Here is a 22259-nt window from a genome sequence, read left to right as displayed (position 1 = left end):
ATAAATAAATAAAAGAAAGAAAAGAAAGAAAGAAAGAAAGAAAGAAAGAAAGAAAAATTAAAACAGAACTTTTAAAGCATTTTAAAGAAATATTTAATATTTCTGAGGTGGATGTGGTGCTGTATACTTGTAATCACAGCACTTTGAGAGGCTGAGGCAGGAGGATAACAAATTCAAAGCTAGCCAGAGCTACATGAGAACTTGTCTCTCAAAAAAAGAAAGAAAAAAAAAGAAGAAAAGAAAAAGTTTGTGAAAGATATTCATGCTTTCCAAAAAAACAAAGGACAAAAATTAGGGAGACGAATGGCCTGGTATTGTATTTTTACAGATCTCTTTAACACCTGGTTTTCTGGAAGGCAGCACCAAGGAGTGGTGACACTGCCTTCTAAGAAGATGTCACTCCACTCATAAGGGCCAGTCTTGGTGTCATTGTACAAGTGGATCTGGCCTTGTGGCCCTCAAGGGCCCTGGTATCTGGAGTCTCCGGGCTGGAGGCTGGGTCCTGCTGATTGAGTCTGTCCCCGCAGGTGTGCTGGCACTCTGGGTCCTGGTGACCCATGTGATGTACATGCAGGACTATTGGAGGACCTGGCTCAAGGGGCTGCGTGGCTTCTTCTTCGTGGGCATTCTCTTCTCAGTGGTCTCCATCGCCACCTTCTGCACCTTCCTTGCCTTGGCCATCACCCAGCACCAGAGTGAGGACGGTCTGGGGAAAGGAGGAAGGGAGGGGGTAGGGAACAGCTTAGGAGTGGACACTGGGTTTCTAGTCCTAGGGACTGGACAGATCACTTGACCTTCCCTGCCTGGATTCCTTATTGTTAAAGTGGGGAGAATGAGAGCAGGGGTAGGAGGAGTCACTGAGCCCCCACCCCCCACCCCCATGTTCTCTGCCCAGTCATAGGAGGGCAGCACCCCCTGGTGGCTGTGACAAGTAGCCAGAGGCCTTCCCCGGCCTCTAGAAATCTGAAGGTAAAGCAGGTTGGAAGTGGCCAAGGGTATGTGCCACAAAAGCAGACTGGATGAACAGCCCTGAGTCAGGCCAGCCCTGCTCTCTCATGCCCCTAGCTTTGTACCTAAAAACCCTGGGGTACTCTGAACTGGCATCGTACTCCAGTCTTTCCACAGCTTCGATTCAGTAGCCAGGAGGCTGCAGGGATGTGGAAAGGGGAGGAGAAAGGTAGTCCTGGCCTTGTGCTGGCTGCCGAGCCAAGGGTAGGCCTCGTCAGTGACCATCGGCTCTTCTCTTCTGCAGGCCTCAAGGACCCCGTCAGTTACTACCTCTCCTGCGTCTGGAGCTTCATCTCCTTCAAGTGGGCCTTCCTGCTCAGCCTCTATGCCCACCGATACCGGGCTGACTTTGCTGACATCAGCATCCTCAGCGATTTCTGACCCAGGGAATGAGGTCACTGTGACCTAGGGGCCCTTGGACCTGGACTCAGCCTCTGAATCATCAAGTGAGTCCGCCCCAAGCTCTGGGGACTCCAGAACTATGTCAGAAGATATACAACAGGACCAGTGCAATTTCCTAGAAAGCTGTCTGGTCCCCTTTGGAGGAGACCTGGTACCACCTGGGTCCTGCCGAGCTGCCCATTGGCCTGGCTGGAGGGCAGTTTAGACTGTTCCAAATGCATCTATTTTCTTAGCACTCTGAGGAATCTTTGTAAGTAGAGCCAGGGCAATGAACTCAAGAGGTCAAGGGATAGGATTGTGATTATCTAGACCTATGTCTACTGGCAGGGATCCAGGACAGGCTGGGTCCCGGTTGCCCCAGGCCTTCTTCTAGGGCTGGGGTAGGTACCTGGGGTCAGAACAAATAAGGAATCTCAAGCAGAGATTTCCCAACCCCAGCCCAGTACTCCTCTTGTTGCCCCTAGGGTCAGGTAGCCAAATTCATCAGTCACTAGGGAAGTGACAATTAGCTCTTTCCCCAAGACAGGGGAGTTGAATAGAGTTCCATGTCCCTCCTCCTAAGTTCCCATCCAAAGCTGGTCTCCCCTGAGGGTGCTAGAGCCAGCCAACCATTCCTATGTTGACACATGCACACACGACCATACCAGAACAGGACTTACAGGATGAGGCCAGACTGAGGATCACAGGGAATGCTCCCGGAAAGGCTTTGGGTTAGGGGGTAACGTGTAGGGGCTGAAGGGAGCCCCATACCTGTACTCCTGAGTCTCCAGCCTTGCACTCCCATCTACCCCTTATTACACCAGATCACCCCAGCCATGAGACACCTCCTCCCCACATTGGCCGGCCCATTCACTGCCCTTCCACTTGAACATTTATCTTTTTCATCTCCCTCCTGAAGGCCAGCCTGGCGTGAGCTGTTCTGTGTGTACACTGGCCTCACCTAACTCGGGAGGGAGAAAAGGGGTTATGTCACATGTTCTTTTGTGTCACGTGTCTTCTTCTCCACCTGTGTCCTGCACCCAGCTCTCTGCCTTATCTGTGTCACTGTCACTTCCACAGAAATATAGCAGCCATTTGTATCAGCCTCAGGTTGTTTATTTAGGGGTGGAGAGGGCACTATGGGAGTGGGAAGCGGGCCCTCTGTCTGGTCCCTCTCTGCACGGGGATCCCACTAGCTCAGCTCTCCTTGGCTCTCCTGGCCCCACCACAAGTGAGGGCTAGGATGCCCACAGCCCCTCAGCAGCCCCTGCAGATTCATAGCGACTCTCCAGGCCAGGATAGATGGGAAGGGGGATCTCTTTCCACCCTAGCGAGACTGCTTGAGGCTTCAGAGTGTATGGAAAACCTGGCTGGCTCAGAACCAGAAAGGCAGGCACTGGCACCTCCCTCCACTTACCCTGGATGCGCTTGTCCTGGCCTGTTCCCTCACCCTTCTTTTACTTTACAGTATCTGCTTAAAACATGGTGCATTAGAGCAGGACGGAGCCAGAGACTAGCTTCACTTCTGGAGCCTTTTACTGATAGAGGCCCCAGGGGGAAATGACTTCACTGACCTACCAGCTAGGACTAGACACACCTAGATATATGTTTGCTTCATAACCTTTTGGGATTCCCTGGCAAGTTAGGTCTGAGCACCTGTCCCCCTCTCCTGAGGGGCTCAGTTCAGGGTTGTCTCCTTCTTCACCACAAGGGGGGCAGGCACAGTTGGCAAGGGTATATTTGGAGTGAGTTCTATGTGCGTACAGTGGTTGTGGACGGGCAAGGGCTAAAGGGGGCAGAGTCAGGCCCAGCGCCATCCTTTCCTCAGCCTTTGGCAGGTACCTTGGCATACCCACCCCTTGATGCCATGCCACTAATCCAGGAGGTGCTCTCACAAGGACTTTAAAGCAAATAAAACATTTATTGTTCATATTTTTTTCCTTTTTTTTTTTTTTTTACAAAAACATGCATACATACATAAAGTAGGGTGGGTCTTGGGAGAGACACACACACGCACACTCTTGCACACATACGCACACACACAAATACTCTTTCTTGGCCCCAGGCCTAGACCTCAAAAGCCTTGAAGACTGCCAGGGCGGCCTCCCCTGCCCCATGTCTATCTGTTCTCCCACCCCGTTCCCCTTCAGCATGTGGGGCAGGAGTCAGAGCTGGAGTGGGGGAGACCCAGAAACAGAAGGCTCATGTTGTGCTTCTGAGGGGAGATGAAGGTTTGGCACCATTGGGTCAGGAGGCACAGGACTCAAGAGAGTACCCGTCCACTGCACCAGGGCACTGAGATGGTCCACATGGGGTGGCCTCTGGCAGGACAGCAACCAGATGGGAGGTTTGCAGGTGACTGCTCACAGGGAGAGAGCAGCTCAGAATGGCTCTCAGAGCCCAGTGCTATGAGGAAGTTTCTAGAGGCATCCAAGAAAGCAGGTAAGAGGAGATTCTCCTGCACTCAGACTAGGGGACCCCTGGCTCCCTCAACTCCTCCAGCCCTTTCAGAGCCTGGGAAGGGCCACCCTGGCTGAGGCCAAGTTCACATTTTCTGCTTGGAGCCGGGGTCGGTGTGCAAAGTCTAGGGTCTACTGAGCTAAGAATAGTGGTTAAGGGTGGGCTCACTTGAGCCAGTCCTCCTCTGTGCAGTCCTGAGGGATGGAGGCCACAGCTAGGAGCCTGGACACCAGAGGGCTGACATCTGTTCTGGACAGCCCAGCTAGGCTCCAGTGCTCAGCCTGCCTCCTCCTAGAGTCTTCTCTGGGCCCTACAAACCAGGGGCCTTCGCAAGTTCCCTGGGGTGGCTGTCAAGGTAGGCTGTGCTCTGGACCCGACTACCTGCCCACAGGATCTCTGAAGACCCAGGAACAGAGTGGTGGCAGAGGTGAGCAGAGCCACGTCTGAAGGGTAGGTGATCTGTTCTGTAACCCTAGAGATTCATAGGTTCTTCCTCTTCCACCAGCTGCTCTGAGGGCCTGGAAAAGGGACAAGGGTGGGATGCTGGAGCGCTTTAGTGGAGTTGCCCTTGTAGTTCTGCTTCAAAAGCCTGAGCTGATCAGGTTAGCCATGCAGGGGTTTTGAGGTCTTCAAGTTAGGAGGAGCCAAGGGGAGTGGAAGGCCATGAACTTAGGGTTAGGGGTCTGGCATTACCTGTCTTCAGCCAGGATGCCCACTGAGAGGGAGGCCAGTGCAGTCACCGCCTCCACTTCTGCATCAGCACCTGGCACCCTGGGCAGCCAGGATTCTGGACAGGAAGCCAAGCGCTGCATGCAGCTCCAGTATTTACCTAGAATGAGAAGCTAGGTCAGAAAGGTTGAGAAAGACAAGTCCTTTGAGCCCGCATCTTAGACTGATACAAAGGCTGGACACTCAGGCCCAGAACCCAAGAACAGTGGCTGTGTCACTGGCTTGGGGTTAGCTCTTCTACCTGCCCTGACCCTCAGTACAATATCCTCTCCCAACTTGGCCCTTCTCTGTGGGCCTGAGCAGTGGACAGCATAGGTTCAATATGGCTATGAGGGTATCCTCACAGATACCCAAGCCTTTCTCCAATCTTTTGGCTGAAAGGTATGTGGATTCCAAGAGCATCAGGTGGGTATACTTGTCCCTAGGTAAGATCTGTGTCAGAGTTGCTCACATATCCCTGACCCTTGGCTTCCTAAGGTCCCCTCGTGTGGCTTCCACACTGCTCATCCTAGCCCTAGGAAAAGACAATATGGGCCAGGCATGGTAGTATATACCTGTAATTTCAGCAGGCAAGAGGCTGAGGTAGGAGGATCATAAGCTGGAGGCCAGCCTGGGCTACACAGTGAAACCCTGTATCAAAAACAAAACAAAACCACACACATAGGCTGGAGAAATGGCTCAGTAGGATAAGAGCACTGACTGCTCTTCATTGCACTCAGGCTTGGTTCCCAGCACCCACATGGCAGCTAATAACCGTCCCTAACGTCAGTTCAGGGAATCTGATGCCCTTTTCTGACCTCTGTGGGCACTGCACAACGTGGGTACAGGCAAAACACTCATACACATTAAAAACAAAAAACCTCCCCCGCAAAAAACAAAAGGAGCTGGAATTGTAGCTCAGCAGCAGAGCAATCGTCCAGTTATGCAAGACTCACGGTTCAAACACCAGCACTGAAAAAAGGGCGGGGGGGACATTGTGGCTGCTCTGCGCAGTTCCCTTCTGGGCCACAGGAACACCCATCCAGTCTGCTGTTTTGAGCTATAAGGACATGAGCTAAGCCAGCCCAGAACCTGGCCTATAGGAGGCTCCATAGAGTCAGCCATGCCTGTAGTTATGCATGCCTCCCCAACGAGCCCTGGATATGAGGAAACCTATATTAACCTTGTATCCACAGCATAGATTCCAACAGATACTGGGTTGAAGCTGAATCTGTAACATGCTTTCTGGACGTGGGCCCTTCCCAATGGTTGTGTTCTGAGACCCATGTAGAGACCCTACTAAGTATGACTCAGCACTGTGACCACCACTGAGGAGACAAACCAAGCCTTTTGGCAAATAAGACCTGAATGCTGCTGTCAGCCTGGCCCAAAGCTGTAGCTAAAAATGAGGACAGTCCCTGCCATAAGGAAGCCGTTGTCTTATCCCTGCTAGGTCCAACTGGAGAGCTCAGAGGTTACCCACTCATGGAGCTGTGCCCACCACTATTCCTGGGGTGACTCATGGAAATCGTATTCCAGACTGGTACATGCCCCTAGCCTGGCTGGCACTGGGATCTCTGGGATCCTGGTCATTGGGGTGATGGACCCCTAAGGTTCTCCCAAGTTTGGGTTCAGCAAATGTCCTCATTGCAAACTCACTGTGCACCCCAATCACAGCTTCTAGAGAGCGGATGGCATTGAGGTTGGGTTTCTGTTTCCAGGCTTCTTCTGAAAGGGGGTCCACCTGCAGAAAACAATCCATCAGGCACCAGTCTCTCAGGACCCCCAACCACAAATAAGTATGAGCTGGCTCTACCCAGGTCAAAAGACACAGGTCCTAGACCTGACCTGGGAAGGCTTCCATGTTTCCACCTCATTCCAGCCCTACCCCTTCCCACCTCATCTACCTGCTCTCTGGGGCAGACCTGTGAGAGTCAGGCTCACCTGCCCAATTCAAGTATGGTGGCTGGGGGTGGAGAGCTTACCTTGTTGCCCAGAAGAGCAGCTACACAGGCCTCGGAGGCATCACAGATAGCTGTGAGGTCATGACCACCCTCTAAGGCCAACACCACTGCACCTCCTGCCAAGTTCATCAGCTGCTGCGTCATGTACCCAAAACCTGGAAGATTGAGGGGGAAGAAAGTAGGGGACTGGAGGAGAGGCAGACTCCTTCCCTAGCTGTCATTTCCCAGCTAGCTTCTTCCTTTCTAGACAGTGACTTGATGATGAAAGCCCCAGGAAAAGTCTATTCATATGCTCCATTCCAGGCTCAAGGACCTCTTGCTCAAGGCCCCACAGCTTGGGCCCTGGCAGCAGGGCTGGGACTTGAATCATGGGCTTCAACTCCAGCTTGAGTCTCTCTCACTGGGCCATACCACCTCCTTTCTGTGCCCAGGCCCTGTGGCTCAGTGGACTACATGGGAACTCTGTTCTGGGACACAGTTTCTCTCCCTCCTCCTCCTAAAGCGGCTGCCAGCCCAGTCTGGAAGCTACAGTTGGTGGGAAGTTCTACTAACGGGGCTGCCATCTAGCAGACCTAAGTTCCCAGGGGTCTGTCCTATGAAGAACTGCCCTGGGCCTGAGAAAGAGCCTGGGCTGTGCTAGGCTGGGAGAACCCAGGGAATTCCAGGGCCTGCCACCATCCCCTGGACCTCACAAGCAGCCCTAAACTGGTCATTGCTGCCTTCCCTTTTCATTTGGGAAGTGCCTGCCTGTCCCCACACAGCCTGGCTCTCATTCTCCATACCTCCCCTATAACTGCAGCCCCCTTACATTTGGCAGAAACATGGTAGCCACCCAACGGGGCTGGATGACCTTCAGCAGCATCAAACCCAGCAGACACCAGGACCAGGTCTGGAGAGAATTCTTGGGCGATGGGCATCACCACTATTCTGAGGTTGTAAGGAAAGGCGTCACCACCCTGGGTCCAGCACATGATACAGACCAGCCCGTGCCAGCCCCCTCTTGCCAACTTTGCTGGGAGCACCTGCAGAGACACCCAATCTCCCCAGTGGTATTAGCAGATCTCCTGACTGGCTACCTGTGGCCCTGGTCCAGTAGCCTTAGAGGACTCAGCCATAAAGAGAACTTAACTAGCAAGAGGCAGAAAGGAGGTAAAGATGACCATGAGAGGGAAGGAAAGAGGACTGTGTATATGTGGGAGAGGGAGAGGAAGGGGTGGGAGAGAGGGTGGGGGGAGAGAGATTGATTTGCACAGCCAGTTGCACTGGGCTCTGGTCACTAAGCCCCAGGGACTGGAAACACTCAGTACTTGGCCGAAGTTGCCCACAGAACACTGAGAGCTGACTTAGGTGGCTTGCTACTGAAAGCTAACCAGAACAACTAGACCCTCTGAGGTCTTAGGCAGCCAAACTCTATTCTTCAGCCTCTTCCCCCTGCTAACCCTAACCCTAACCCTAACCCTAACCCTAACCCTAACGCTAACCCTAACCCTAACGCTAACCCCTAACCCCTAACCCCTAACCCCTAACCCTAACCCCTAACCCTAACCCTAACCCAACTCTGGCATCCATTTAAGCATTCTTTGAAGCCTTGGGCACCTGGCACAGATGCCAGGAAGTCCCACCCAGGACTCCTGCAGAATTAACACTCATGAAGAGACTCTCCAGCAAAGGACTTCTGAATCTAATTCCAGGCATCCTTTTTCTTAAACAGATGCAGGGACCTGGAGTGGAGGAGGTAAGGATTCCTTACTGGAGCCCAAAGCCCTCTCCAGAGTGTTTTTTTTTTTAAATATTTTATTTATTATTTTTATTTTATGTGTATGAGTATATTGCCTGCATGTATGTGAGCACACCCATGTCGTGCAATGCTGCAGAGGTCAGAAGAGGGCTTCGGATTCCCCTGGAACTGGAGTTAAAGACGGTTTGAAGCCGCCATGTGGGTGCTGGGAATTGAACCCAGGTCCTCTCTGCAAGAGCAGTCAGTGCTCTTAACCACTAAGCCATCCCTCCAGCCCCCAGAGTGGTTTTTTAAAGTAAACCCACCCTTCCATGTGGACATCATTTAAGGACACTTTTAAAGTCCTGCCTCTTGCTCAATGCCCATCTCCTTCATGCAGCCTTCTTTGACTAAATGTGTTGGTCAATGTATGGTTCTGCTTACTCTACCCAGCCATCCCCAGCACTTGTTAATATTGGTTCTTGATAACATGTGATGTTATAAAGCACGCTTTGGCCTCTTCATTCTTGTGTGCGCCCCTTCTCCTTATCGGGGCTGACCTACAAAGTCTAGTAAGTGGGCTGATTGATAGGCCAACTGATTACTTCCAACCTAGGCCTGTGGGAAAAGGGACAGAGAGGTGGTCTTGCTGGGCTGGCCTCCTCTAGTCCCTCCGAGTACTTACCTGAAGGCGGCCAGGTACTCAGGATCCCCCATTGGGGGGTCCAAGCCCCCAGCCCAGGCCACATTGACATTGAAGCCTTCGCCACTGCCAGTGCCCACCTGGAAAAAAGGATACAGGGAAGACATGAGAGCCTCAAGGGGTTAGTGCTGCACGCTCATCCAACCTCTTCGCTTCACGATGGGGACACTGAAGCTCAGAAAGGCCAAGCCATCGCACCAGCTCAGGATCACATGGGACAGAGGCAGAGAGAGTGCAAGAAGAAAGTCAATGGGCAAGAAGACGCTGACCCAACATGCGGTTACCTCATTCACCGCCCCACTGCCTGGGAAGAAGTTGCCGTCATCATGGCGATGAAGAGAGATGTACAGTACGTTGGGGTCCTGGTAGAAGGTTTGCTGGGTGCCATTGCCATGGTGAACATCCTGTGTAGGACAGTGGACAGTGGATTAAGGAAGGTTCAGAGGTGGAGTGTACAGACACACTGGAAGGGTTTCAAGATCAGTAACCATTTAAAGTATTGGCACTCTAGACTGGTGGTATCAGGAAACCAGAACCACATGATTGAGTTGCCCCCAAGTGATGGATGTGTGTGTGTGTGTGTGTGTGTGTGTGTGTCCATGTTCATGTCCCTCCCATTGTGCCTTGCATAAAGTCATGAGGCACTGCAGCTCAGTTACAGAGGGCAGATACATGAGATGCAGTCCCCACTCCTCCTAGTGGGCCCTGCACTTGACTCCCAAGATCATGCACAGATTCAAGTGGGCTAAATTTTCCCAGTGTTCTCAATATCTGCTTGGAAATGTCCCCTTTTCACAGCTGTCCACACAGGAGAGATATGGCTTAGTAGTTAAATGTATACACTCTAGAGCTAATCAGTCTGGGTTCCAATCTTGGTCGCACATCTCACAACGTGAGTGACTGCAAAATTCTTAGTGTATACACACTCTCATCTGTGAAATGGGTTAGAGTCTGAACCAGATGGAAAGACTGTCAATGTCTAGATGTGACTGGTGATATACTGGTGCTATCACATATCACTGTTGTGGTAATGTGTGTAGGAAAAGTACAGAAATGGTTCGCTCCGCCAAAAGAAGCCAGCAGAGGTTTTATTAGTTTGCTTTTTATGTTTTGGGTTTTTGTTTGTTTGATTCCCTATTATGTTTGGGGGGACAGGGTCTTCCTGTAGCACCAGCTGGCCTGGAGCTCATTACATAGACAAGGCTGGCCTCTGAGATCCACCTGCCTCTGCCTCCCATGTACTGGGATGAAGGGTGTGCGTCCACCATGCATCAGCAGAGGTTAAAGACAGCAAACGGAAACTCTTATCCATTAAAGAAGTCTATTAACACCAAAGGCTTCCCACAGACCATCTTCTCTGGGTCTCAGTTCTGTGGTGTGGATGCTACGTTCACTTAAATTCTACACCAGGGGAAACTGAGGCTCAGGGAGGATAATGCCAAACTCAGACATGCAGCTGCACCTCCAATGCTAGGCTCAGGGCTCTTGGGATCTGCAGGCCCTGGGACCTGTAGGAAGGCCCTGGGATCTGCAGGAAGGCTCTGGGAACCAGGACCTACCCAGTCCACAATGAGGATCTTGCTGGCCTGGCCTTGTTGTTGCAGCTGTCGGCAGGCGATGGCCACTGAGTTGAAGAAGCAGAAGCCCCTGGGAGAAGGAGAAAGGGTCCTTCCTGCCAGCCCATCCCCTCCCTCTCCCACCCTAGAAGATTTCCCAGCCTGTAGGAAGGCTGGAGGGGCCCACCCCCACCTCACCCCAGACAGGCCTCCCCAGTGCCTTACATGGCTGTAGAATGATCTGCATGATGTCCTGGGGGCCGCACCACAGCAAAACCATTCTGAAAAGGGAAAGAGCACTTATCACCCAAACAGCAAGGCCTCGATTCACATCTGCCTAAGCCTGCTTCCTATCCCAACCTCCTTCTCTGATAAGGAATACGAGGCAACAGCTGTCCAGCCTGGAGCTGAAGTACACAGCCCTCGGCAACTATGCTATTGTCTGGCATTTAGGCTGGACTTGAACACAGAACTCTGTCCTGATACATCCTGGCTATAATTATTTGGCAACACAACTATTAACTATTGTATAAAACCACATGCCTGGCTCTATGCTGAATACTTCATGTACACTGCGTTTCATCCTTATAATATCTTCATAGCATGAATATTATCATCACTTCCACTTTACAGATAAGAAATCCAAGCAAGCCTAGGTGTGTTAAGCAACTTGTCCCAAGTTACCTGGTTGTAAACGGCAGTTATTTAAAATCAGCGCTGAGCTCCTGATTGCCAAGTGCTGCCAAGGCCCTCTTATACTGGGATACAGCATCTGCCTTGGGCTACACAGTTCCCAGACAATGGGGCCATGGGCCTCAGGCAAATTCCTGCAAGGGGCCCATCCCAGAGTAATGGGCATGACCTCAAACTGATGTGCAGGACCCCAGCTCTAGAAGGAGCCAGAGGGCCTGTGCATAAGGTGCCCAGAGAGAGTTGAGATGCACCTATAGCTACGAAGCAGGTCTCCGATGATCCTGGATGGTCAGGACTCTATGTCTCTAATGCACCAAGGGCCCAGGGCCTAGTGGCTTGACTACCCAAGTGACATGAGCTTAGGGGTCAGGTGTCACCATGGTTCCCAGAGTCCGTGATGTCCCTTCCCAAATCCACAAGGAATGAGAGGTCTGGGACTTGGGGGTCTGGATTGACTACCCTAACCTCAGCACGTCCTTTGTAGATGGCTGGCCTTCAATCTCAACTTCCTACCTTTAGCTCACGGGAAGCCACTTTGAAGGCAAGATCAGTGACACTGCCTGCGGCCCAGCGGGCTGCGTTGGAGGAATGTAGCTCGTTCCAGATGGTGTCAGTATCCACCTGTGGGGGCCAGGGTCAGGGACTGCATCATCCAAGGCTTCAGACAGGAGCCAGGGCCCAATGAGGCAGTACCCACCCGACGGCCAGGACCCCAGGGGCAGGGAGCTGGGCAGACAGTGCTGCCTCCCCAGTGCCCCACCGCCCAAAGGCAAGGCCTCCTGTGTCCCCCAGTCCCAGCAGGACTTCTTCCCAGCGGAAGTGCCAGCACCAGCCCATGTGTGGCCAGCACTCTGCCTCCCCAGTCAGGGGAGGGGGCATGGCGTTACCTGGGCGGGATTGGGGTTTGGGCCGGGAGGGGTTTTAAGCCCCAGCTGACTCTGCTCAGGCCCTGCGGGATGGTCGGAGCTGGAGGGGCCGTCTGCACCACTGTCTTCCACTCAGGGCCCCTAGCCCAGGCTGGGAGGCCCCCCAAACCCAGTCCCTGGGCCTCAAGGCTAGGGAGGGGCCGGGGGGCATGATGGGGAGATGGGGAGGGCGAGGCAGACCGAGAGAGGCGAGGAAGGCAGAGAGAGTCGCAAGAGGCTGGAGAGAGAGAGAGAAAGAAGGACAGAGAGGGAGAGGAGGGAGGAGAAAACAGAAGCAACAACAGTTGGAAAAACCAGAAAGTGGCAAGAAATGGGGAGTTGTGAACAGGGCACTGACTGGCTCCCCAACAGCCCCCATGATAGCTCCCACTTGCCCTCCTGAACTTGGTCTCCACCCCATCTCCACGCACCTTGCCTGGCACCATGGCAGGGACCTTTTGAGGCAGGGAGGGCCATGCCAGAGGTGGCAGGAAGACCCCCAGTAAGTGAGGGTGAGCAAAACTGGAGGGCTGGAGGGTTATGTCTTAGGCAGGGTATGTGGGAAGCACCACATAGTCCAACGTCAGACAGTCCGAGGTCTGAGGATCAAGTAAGGACTACCTAGAGCACCTGAGCAAGGCCCAGTCCTTAGTAGACAGAGCAGCCGGCTTCTGGGGGCCAGTGTAAAACGGCCAATCCCTGACCACTGGGGTCTTAGCCAGGGACATGGCTCAAGGCCCAACATGGCCCTGCCCAGAGTTTCACTCAACGTCTACCAACTGCAAGGCATTGGGCTCCACACTCAGTGACATTAATGGGCCCAGAATACACCTGTCTACAAGGAAGCTTCCAGCCAGCATAAGGGTATAATGGGAAAGTCCCTGGCCTACGCAATTTGGCAGAACCACAAGAACAGGCAGGTGGTGGTGGTGGCGGTGGTGGGCCTAGAGAACTTAAGGGAAGAGAGCTGAAAGCCCTTGGCAATGCCCACTTGAGATCTCTGGGCACACTTACCCCAACCCCACCACAGGGGAGCATCACAAACATCCGCTGTGCCAGGAGTCCTGTGGGGAGAGGCCCAGGCCATGTGAGTAAGGGACATGGAGGCCCTGAAAAGAGTGGGTGTGGAGGGAGAGACAGTACGGGGAGACAGGGAAGTGGGCAGTAGGGGAACCAGGGCAGCAAATGGGCATGGGGCTATCCAGGAAGCTGGAGGGGTCAGCATGGGGCTGTCCAGGAAGCTGGAGGGGTCGAGTGGGCACAGCCAAGGCAAAGAGCACAGATGCGGGTGAGATGGGCAAGTCCAGGGGGATTCAGGGCCAGACATATCTGTCCCCGCCCCTACCTGTCAGCTTCCCATTGTCCAGTTTGAGGCGGCTGAGTGGGTTGGTACCGTAGAGAAGCACATGCCTTTCAGAGTGGACTGACTGCAGCTCCTCTAGGGAGGCCTTTCGGCCCCGGAGACACTGAGGAAAGGCCCACAGAGTTCCTAAGCTTTGCTCAACCCTGCCCTCTGTCACCACCAGACTACCCACTCTCTCATCCCTCGTTGGCCCTAGGGACACTCATGCCTTCCCTGGCGTGGCCCTGTCTCCTCACCTCACACTGGCTCCGGAGACCCCGTTCCTGCAGTCGGGACCAGATGCTCTGGATACGGCCTGCGTGCTCAGGGTGCTTGCTGTTGTCTCCACAGGAACATTGGTGCTTCAGCATCACTGAGTCATAGACCAGCCCTGCAGGGCGCAGTGGTCAGGGCTGGTACCCCAGGGAGACCCCCACCATGGGTACAGATGGGGAACAGACTGTACCCACAGACCCACCTTGAGCCAGGCATGTGCACATACATACCTTGCTGCCACACATGCCTGCATTCCCCTTCTAGCCCTGTGGAGACCCAGGCCTGTACCTCCCTAGGCACATAACTAGATGCACCCCCAAGTGGCCTGAGACGTTCTAATGCACACACCAGCACAGTGTCAACCCACACTGCTCTGCCTGGCCCTGCCTTCTCAGCACCCTTTACTGCTCACATGGCTCAGCACACCTCCTGTGCACTTGAGGGCTCAGATCCTTCACTCAGAGAGGCTTAAGACAGAGCACCTCCCTCTGGGAGTCACCACCCTGAGGCTCCCAACACAGAGTGAGAGGAGAAACAGCCTGGGGAAGCCTCAAGACGGGGAGGTGACATTCTACCTTATCACTGGCCATATGGCAAGACAAATGCAGTCAGTTGGGCTTAGTTAGGCTCCCAAGTGCACATGGAAAATACTCAGAAACTATTTTACCTTGTGAACAATATGTAAATAGCATGACAACTATTTACATATTGTCATTTACATACAACATAGCATTTATGTTGTATTAGGCATTAAAAGCAAAATAGATGTGATTTAAATATGTGGGAGGATATGCATTGGTTATATGCAAATGCTATGCCATTTTACATGAGGGAGCATCTGTGGATTTTGGTACCTTGATGGGGTGGAGCTAGAGTCTACAAGCAACCCTCTGAGGTACTAAGGAACTGCATTTCAGCAGCCCCCAGGGGAAGCCTCCAAAGGCAGGCCCTGTTCACACTGCTGGTGGGAGGGTCAGTGTCTGCTCATCTCAGAGCACCTGGGACTTTCAAAATGCTCAGGTCATTTGACTCAGGAATGCTACTCCTTAAGAGGGACACTGGAGAATCCCAGACATTATTTAAAAATGGGGAAAAATCCAACTTCCCAATTAATAAGAAATAAAATTAAAACTGAGCTGGGCATGGACACTCATACCTGTAATCCTAACACTTGGTAGGTTATGGCAGGAGGATTGGTACAAGTTCCAAACCAGCCTGCACTACATGGTAAACACAGAGTCTAGTCTAGCTTGGGCTACAGAGTGAGATCCTGTCTCCAAAAGCCTCCAAAAGCCAAAAATAAATAAAATAAAAACTATGCTAAAATATGAACACCCCAATTTTTAAAGACTCAAGAAGGTTTTTTTTTTTTTTTGTCTTTTTGAGAAAGGGTCTCCCTGTAGTCCCAGCTGGCCTGGAACTCGTTATGTAGATCAGGCTGGCTTCAAACTCACAGAGATCTGCCTGCCTCTGCCTTCCTAACATGGGATTAAAGGTGGGTGCCACCAGGCACAGCCAACTAAAATTAAAGGCAGCAAAAGCAGCAAATTTTACAGCCCGTCCTGGAACTCGCTATGTAGACCAGGCTGGCCTTGAACTCATAGAGATCTGCCTGCCTCTGCCTCCCGAGTGCTGGGGTTAAAGGCGTGCACCACCACATCCAGCTCAAGAAGGTTTTTAAAAAATATTTTATTTATTGTTTTTTATTTTATGTGTATGAATATTGCCTGCATGTGGGTAGGTGCACCTGTGCTGTGCAATGCCTGAGGAGTTCAGAAGAGGGCGTCATAGTCCCTGGAACTGGAGTTATGAATGGCTTTTAGCCGCCATGTGGGTGCTGGGAATCAAACCCAGTGCTCTTAACCGCGGAGCCATCTCTTGAGCCCTGATTCAAGAAGTTTTTATAATATGCTGGCTAATAAAGTCAAGTACAGGACCGAGGGAGCAACTCAGCAACAGAGTGCTTATCCAGTGTAAGCAGAAATCTAGGTTTAATTTCCCAGTCCTACTTAAAAAAAAAAAGAACTCAATATGCTGCATGTATATAAGCGCACCACATATGTGCAACGCCCATAGAGGCCAGAAGAGGTGTCAGAGCCCCTGAAACTGGAGTTACGGATGCTTATAGTCACCATATGGGTACTGGGAACCAAACCTGGGTCCCCTGGAAGAACAGTCAGTGCTCTTAACCACTGAATCCTCTCTCCAGCCCCTAATGCCTTTTTTGTTTGTTTGTTTGTTTTTAAAGGGCTGGCCGTAATAAAGGTAGATTTGAATTCCTACCCTGGCCTGACTGCCAGTTTGTGATATGATCATAAGCTAGTCACTGGCACACTAGGATTCGTAAGTCATGATGACCTCAACTGCTTCATGGGCACCATGGGGATCCAACAAGGTCAAGGCAGTGTTCTGTGGCCTCTGAAGCTGTCCTGAGAGCCAGCACACTGACCTGGACTCACACCCCCTGCCCCTTTCTCCTGCCTTTATGAAAGTCCCGCTCCGGTCTTACCTGTGGCAGGGGTCTCTGAGCTGCTGAGGACTCGCTTCTGGCAGGTGGGCTCTGGGGTCAGCAGGGAGGCAGGTGCTGCTGGGGAAGACTGGGTCCTGGACAGGGGCCGGTGTCCGACCTGGGCCAGAGGAGGCAGCACAGAGTCTCCGGCACTTCCCTGGGGGAGCCGCCCAGCCAGACGCTGCTGTTCCCAGAGCAGCACCTGAGGGAAACACGGTCACACATCTCCAGTGTCTCAGATGTGGTTCATCTGCTCCTGCCCAAGGTCTAGGGAACTTCCAGACAGACCCCTTTTCTAGAGAAATTCGGAGATGTACGCAGTTTTGCTTCCCTCGTGGGGTCTGGCCTCCCTCTGAGCTCTTTGCTCCCTGGCAGCTCACTTTAAGACCTGCACCTAGACTGACCACTCCGTTCCATAAGAGCTCCTAGGCCCCTGAGTCCATTCTGACTAGGATCACTTCTCCAAGGACTGTGCTACTGACCAAGAACAAAGGGACCTGCGCAAGTCACTATATGTGTGTGGACTGTTACCAAGTGATACATATGGAATTGTGTCTCCCAAACACAGATGCTTTAGTCTTAACCCCCGGTACCTCAGAAAGACAGCATCTGTGCAGGGGTAAGCAAGTTACACTGATGCAATTAGGATGGGTCCTATTCAATGGGACTGTTGTCCCTAGAAAAAGGAAATTTGAGCAGACCGGGAAAAGTTCCTTCCCTCAGAGCCCTGAGAAGAATCTTACCCCTTACACACACCTTTGAATACAAGATGATGGGTCACAGGGAGAAATGCAAGGACAATGTGTGACTCTGTGAAAGACCCAGAAGCTGGGAAGAACAGGGTTACACTTTGAGGTAGCAGGCTGCTTGAGTATTTCATATGTGTGAGTATGTGTGAGCATGTGTGCGTATGTGTGTGTGTGGGTGCGTGTATGTGCATATGCAACCTGATACCTAAGGATCTGTAGGTCTTACAGCTCCCCCGACCCCTGTATTGATATCACGTCTCCCTCCCTTCCCAATCCTATGTCAAGCCACAGGTCTGACTGCTTTCTCCAGGGCTCTGAGGCACAGCCATACCTGCTGGTGCTGCTGCAGAGAAACAGGGCCACGGACTTCGGGCTGCCCATGGCTTGACTCCCTGTGTTCCAGGCTATCATTCACCACAGGCCCTGCTCCCCCACCATCTGTCTCTAGGTCCTCAGCTGAAGGTATCTGTCGCAGTCGGGGCTTTTCACTCGGCTTGGCTGGCCTCTGGGATTGAGTGAAGGCTGGCTGAGAAGTGGGATAGAGACGGACGGGTGGGGGCTATGGGTTGGGTTAGGCCACACTCATCTTGCTAGGACTCCAGCAGCCCTCCAGATCTTTCATCTTCCTAAGACCCCCTTCTTTCATTCCCCACAGGCTCAATTAAGCACCCCTTTAGCATTTCTCCCACCCAGTTCCCCTTACCTTGATTAATTGGACATGAGGTTTGAGCCGGTCCTGGCGGGGCTGCAGGGGGCCCAGCAGAGGGGAGGCAGTGGCACTGGGGGGTAAGGGCTCTGAACGGGTCCGGTTCAGTGGCCGGTGGAGGCCTGACCCGGAGAGGCGCTCTGTGGTCAGTAAGGGCTGGGCAAAGTGGAAGGGCAAGGGTCCAAGCCCGGGCACTGGAAAGAATGGGATGGGTATAAGGAAGGAACATGGTAGGCATGGGAAGTGGTAGGGCTTGGCAGGAGACAAAAATCCAGGCCATGGTGGTATGGGCTGTGGAGCAGGACGACTCACCAGTCCACAGGGGGGCATGAGAGACCGAGGGATCCAGCAGGAGAATGGGTTGCAGACGTGAGGGCAAGGTGCCCCCAGACTCAGGCTCCAGACCATGGTGCATGAAGAGGGGAGCATGGGGACTCCCCAGAACTGGACCCCGAGGGCCCAAAGTTGAATGGGTCCTACGGTCACCATCAGCCTGAAGGAGAAGTGAGAAGTCAGGGGGAGATGATTGTGACAGAGGACAATGAAGTTTAGGCAATAGGACAGGGGCAGGAAAGAGGCTAGAGGAGCTTGGAGTGGGGGTGGGGAACCCCAGCCACTCACCCTGGCAGGGGCGGGCAGCCCCAGTGTGATTGCGGGCAGCAAGGATACTGTCGGCAAGGCGAACGGGGCCAGAGAAGTTTCCTGCAGCCGCAGCCGCTGGCCCAAGAGCGCCTGCCATGGGGAGCAGGGCGACGGGTCACCAGTCCCAGAACTCTACCCTTGGCACACTGTCCCCAGAACACCCAAGAGGCCCTGGTGGGGGCTGCCCAGACCCTAAAGCCTCAGGCCAGGCCAGGCTACTTGCTGGAGGAAGGCTGAGCCTCAGAATTGCCCCAGGAGAGCCCAGTCCCAACAAGGCCTTACCTCGGAGCCCAGGGCAGGGTTGGGGCCATGTTCGCTGTCATTAGGGGAGCTGCACCCTGACGCAGGTGTGCTGCTACTGCTGGGGGAGGAATCTGAGGGTGGGGAGAGAGGGAAGCGGAGTCAGGAGTCAGAGGTGGGCAGGTGGCACAGCCAGGCCCCCTGGGCAGGATTCCCAGGCATAGCTCTTTCCCTTCCTGGACTCCCTTTCCTCCTTTCTTCCCACAGGCCATCGCTAGCCTACAGCATCTCTGGTCAGGCTTTTTCACAGTGCTCCCCTTTTCCAGGCAAACGTCAGTTTAGCCAACCCAAGGGTTTTAGTCTCTGCTCTCCCTCTGGCAGACAGGTATGTGGGATACAATCTGCACAACACTCAGTGGCCCCAGGTGGTAACTCCCATCTGGGTGGAACTTGGCCCAAAGGGACGACACTAGCCAGGGATTGGCAAGGTAACCCCACAGCCCTGCTGGCCCTCACCTCCGAGGGTCTCTGCAGGCCGCCTACGGAGGCTGGGTGGGGCGCTCTCCTTTCGGAGCAGGGGGTTCTTGCGCCGCTCCAGGGACTTCTTGGGCTTGTAGCGCAGCTTCAGGTTGGGCTCAGACACTGTAGGAACACTAAAGTCACTCAGCCCCATGCCAACCACCCTTCTATTCTCTGTCCTTAACCTCCCTCCCAGTCACCTCTATGGGTTAAAGTGAGAAAGGGCATGGCCAGAGAGAAAACCAGTATGCTGACTGTCCCAGCCCTCCTTCAACCCAAACCCAAGACCCTTCACCTAACCTAATCCCCCTAAAAGTCTCTGACTATCTGCCAACTCACCTGTCTTACGCAGGGGAAAGTGTTCCGGGGGTTCAGTGGGCAGGCTTGGAATAGGAGGCAGAAAGCTGCTGAGCATGGTGCGGGCGGCACCCTCGGTGTCCAAGGGCTCAAGAGTTCTGTAAAGTGGGTGTCAAGGCAGATTCTGAAGCACAGAATGCCCATAGGGCCCTGAAACCTTGCAGGTGCCTTCCAGAGTGCACCCACCACGGAAGCAGGTACCAGCAGGGCTGGGCAGTGTGGCGCCAGCAGGAACAGAGTCTGTCTCCAGGTGGCAGTAGTGAGCCAGTCTAGCGAATGCAAAAGTTCTGCTCCAGGCAAGGAAGCCAGGGTCTTAGGGCCTGGGACCCACTGGGGACCCAAGTGTCTCCTGTGGTAGGAGCCTGTTCTAGGAACTAGGACTTCTGTGTGTGTGAAGGGCCTCAGGTAAGATGGGGAGGAAAACTAAGGGAAGAGGAGGGCAGGCTCATAGGGACTTGGGCATTACACTTAGGCCAGGAGTAAGGACCAGGTGATAGTACTGGGGAATAAAGAGGGCCATATGCATCCACAGGTTCGTATGTAGGAAAGAGGGGCACAGCAAGGACCCGAGGACAAGAGGGCCAGTGAACTACCTGTAGGGAATGCTGGGGCTACTAGGGTGGACTGTTCTCTCCAGAGCTGCCTGCTGCTTCTTCAGGATCACCTCAGCCAGCTTCTGCTTCACCACACTGCTGGCTACGGCACCTACGGAGGCAAGAGAACTCAGTGGGTGGAGGACAGGTGACAGGTAGCCTCCTGGGCACATCCTCTACCCACTTTCCAGTCCGCACTTACAGTACATTATGTCCCAAGGACTGCTCAAGGCAAGAGGCCACGTGCAAGGCCCCACCTCCCCTGTGAAGCCTCTAGCCCATCCACACCCACCTCTATTCACAGCAGACCCAGGCTGTTTGAGGGCATCAGGACAGATGGTGATCCTCCCAGTCACCCCTCCCAGGCCCATGGTAGACCGTGGGCAGCCAGGCAGAGCCAGGAGAAGCAGACCCCATCCTTACTCCGCTTGCTCTTGTCTTTATTGAGGAGTTGCCGCAGCTCTTGCTCCTGCTGTCCCCCCTGCAGCTCTGGCATTGGTGGGTCCATTGAGAGCTGTGAACAGAGCTGGCAGCTCAGGAGGAGCAGGAGTAAAGGCCTGAGCTAAGGTCTGGGGAGGCTGCTGGGGAGATGAGGAGGTTGTAGGGAAAGAGGAAGGTTGGGTATATGGGTAAGAGTGCTGTCTTTACCCTCATGGGCTCGGCTGAGCGCTGTTGCTGTGGTAGGCTTGCTAGGAAGAGATGTCGGTGCAGGCGCTGGGGGTGCTGTAGAGCCAGCAGTGTGGGCTCTGGTGGGGCTTCCACTGTGGGCCGCTGGCCCACTCGCAAGTCCATGGGCTGGGGTTGAGAGCCTGGCGTGTCTGGCCGGAGGGCAGGACGGCCTGGGGACATACAGAAGAGTCAGGTAAAAGACTGGTCTGCAGGAACTTGGTCACAGACTAATGAATGTCCTGGGGCTGACTCAATATCAGCAAAATACCCTCGGGGGTCTTTGCCTCAGTAAGCCTGGTCATCCAGCTTGTAAAAGAATGTTCTGTGGATTCCATTCTACCTGTAAGACATGAGCGCTACTGACTACAGACAGGTTCCTTCCCAATGGCTGGTGGCTTGAACTGGGCCACTGGACCGTGAGCACGGTGTCTTCTTTTTCGCATGCTTTTCCCTAGGCTTGGGGCTAAGGGCTACAGGGTTTAGTGACATGATGATGCAGTTCTAGGCTCCACAGCCCCTTTCCCTTCTTCTCCCAGGAATGAGAAGGTAAGCAAGTCTCAGGAGATCAAGAAGGCAAATCAGGGCCACTCTGCCCAGCCTCCAACTGTAAGGGTCTCACAGCCCTTAGCTGCCATCCTCTCATGTTCTATACCATTCTGATCCTGGGATCCAGAAGTAATGCTGGGAGCCCCCAACCAGCCCTGAGCCCTGTTTTCAGGACAGAAGGTTCCTCAGTTCACCAGGCCCACAAGTGTGTGGAGCATGCTCCTGGTTCCCATCTGAGCCAGCTGTGGGCCTAGTCTGGCAAGGACAGCAGGCTCAGCTGCTTCTTCTCCAGTGTCCTCTGCACCCACGCCAGGAGCACCCTGCCAAAGCCGTGGGTGCAGGGGCTAATTATAGCTCGCCAGCAGACCAGGGGCTGTGCCAGCACAGCCAGCTGGCCAGGCTGGGCTAAGCAGCCAGATGCTGAGATGCTGGGAGGTGGGGTTGATGCAGGGGGAGGGGGCGGCTATCCTGGGAAAAGGGAAGCAGGAAGCGATGAGGGTACGAGAGTGGGGAATATCCTCACAGAGGCCTTCTTCAGGTGTTCCTCCCCATGGAACAGCCACAGCTGTTCTTGGGGTCTAGGCCTGATGGGGAATGGAAGAAAAGGTTCCAGGCAAAGCACCAGTGGGAAGTCGGGAAATGCATAGTTGCCACGGGCAGAGTATGAGCACAAGTCAACAAAACCTGTTCTGCGTCCATGCCACCTGCCCTGGAGCTAGTTATTACTGTCCTCGCCTCTCAGATGAGGAAAGACCCCAAGGATCATCTAGCCAGGGGCACAGAGAATGTGGATTCCAGTCCCACTAAGGCCAGTACTCCATTTTCCCACCAATGTTCAGGAAGTCACCTCACTGGGCAAGGGAAGAACCTGAGGGACGTTGACACTAAGGGTATCACTCCAACACCGACTGTGAGCGGACATGAGAAATGAGTCCAGCAAGGCCTACTATGCCCTTCTAGTTACTTTTATTTACTTACTTACTTACTTACTTACTTACTTACTTTATTTATTTATT

General features: G+C 53.4%; 2 protein-coding genes across 7 annotated transcripts in view; one reads left to right on the top strand and one right to left on the bottom strand.

Moving 5' to 3' along the window:
* Positions 1 to 2494, top strand: part of Slc48a1 (solute carrier family 48 member 1) — an 8273-nt gene extending 5779 nt beyond the window's left edge. The window contains exons 2-3 of the mRNA XM_008841293.3: positions 528 to 695; positions 1253 to 2494. Of these exons, the coding sequence (XP_008839515.1) occupies positions 528 to 695; positions 1253 to 1389 (305 nt within the window). The 3' untranslated portion in view covers positions 1390 to 2494. The remainder of the gene's footprint in view (positions 1 to 527; positions 696 to 1252) is intronic.
* An 866-nt stretch (positions 2495 to 3360) lies between these two features.
* Hdac7 (histone deacetylase 7) overlaps positions 3361 to 22259 on the bottom strand; it is a 38031-nt gene continuing 19132 nt past the window's right edge. For 3 of the 6 annotated variants that reach the window (XM_008841294.3, XM_029567443.1, XM_029567439.1), the window contains 24 exons: positions 20677 to 20867; positions 20452 to 20542; positions 20029 to 20140; positions 19418 to 19533; positions 19076 to 19201; positions 18602 to 18693; positions 18299 to 18409; positions 17990 to 18170; positions 17675 to 17871; positions 17303 to 17497; positions 16223 to 16424; positions 13695 to 13828; positions 13441 to 13561; positions 13110 to 13159; positions 11704 to 11811; positions 10723 to 10778; positions 10501 to 10588; positions 9226 to 9345; positions 8924 to 9021; positions 7330 to 7448; positions 6543 to 6676; positions 6217 to 6301; positions 4543 to 4678; positions 3361 to 4367 (listed from right to left, as the gene is read on the bottom strand). In XM_008841294.3, coding sequence (XP_008839516.2) covers positions 4322 to 4367; positions 4543 to 4678; positions 6217 to 6301; positions 6543 to 6676; positions 7330 to 7448; positions 8924 to 9021; positions 9226 to 9345; positions 10501 to 10588; positions 10723 to 10778; positions 11704 to 11811; positions 13110 to 13159; positions 13441 to 13561; positions 13695 to 13828; positions 16223 to 16424; positions 17303 to 17497; positions 17675 to 17871; positions 17990 to 18170; positions 18299 to 18409; positions 18602 to 18693; positions 19076 to 19201; positions 19418 to 19533; positions 20029 to 20140; positions 20452 to 20542; positions 20677 to 20867 — 2909 coding nt within the window. In that variant the 3' untranslated portion in view covers positions 3361 to 4321. The remainder of the gene's footprint in view (positions 4368 to 4542; positions 4679 to 6216; positions 6302 to 6542; positions 6677 to 7329; positions 7449 to 8923; positions 9022 to 9225; positions 9346 to 10500; positions 10589 to 10722; positions 10779 to 11703; positions 11812 to 13109; positions 13160 to 13440; positions 13562 to 13694; positions 13829 to 16222; positions 16425 to 17302; positions 17498 to 17674; positions 17872 to 17989; positions 18171 to 18298; positions 18410 to 18601; positions 18694 to 19075; positions 19202 to 19417; positions 19534 to 20028; positions 20141 to 20451; positions 20543 to 20676; positions 20868 to 22259) is intronic. The other 3 variants (XM_029567438.1, XM_029567441.1, XM_029567442.1) reach the window with 3 other exon arrangements.

Source organism: Nannospalax galili, unplaced genomic scaffold (assembly GCF_000622305.1).
Source record: "Nannospalax galili isolate Female #2095 unplaced genomic scaffold, S.galili_v1.0 scaffold841, whole genome shotgun sequence".
Classification (NCBI taxonomy): Eukaryota; Metazoa; Chordata; class Mammalia; order Rodentia; family Spalacidae; genus Nannospalax; species Nannospalax galili.
Note: the sequence above shows the minus strand (reverse complement) of the source record. Positions and strands in the feature narration are given on the sequence as shown.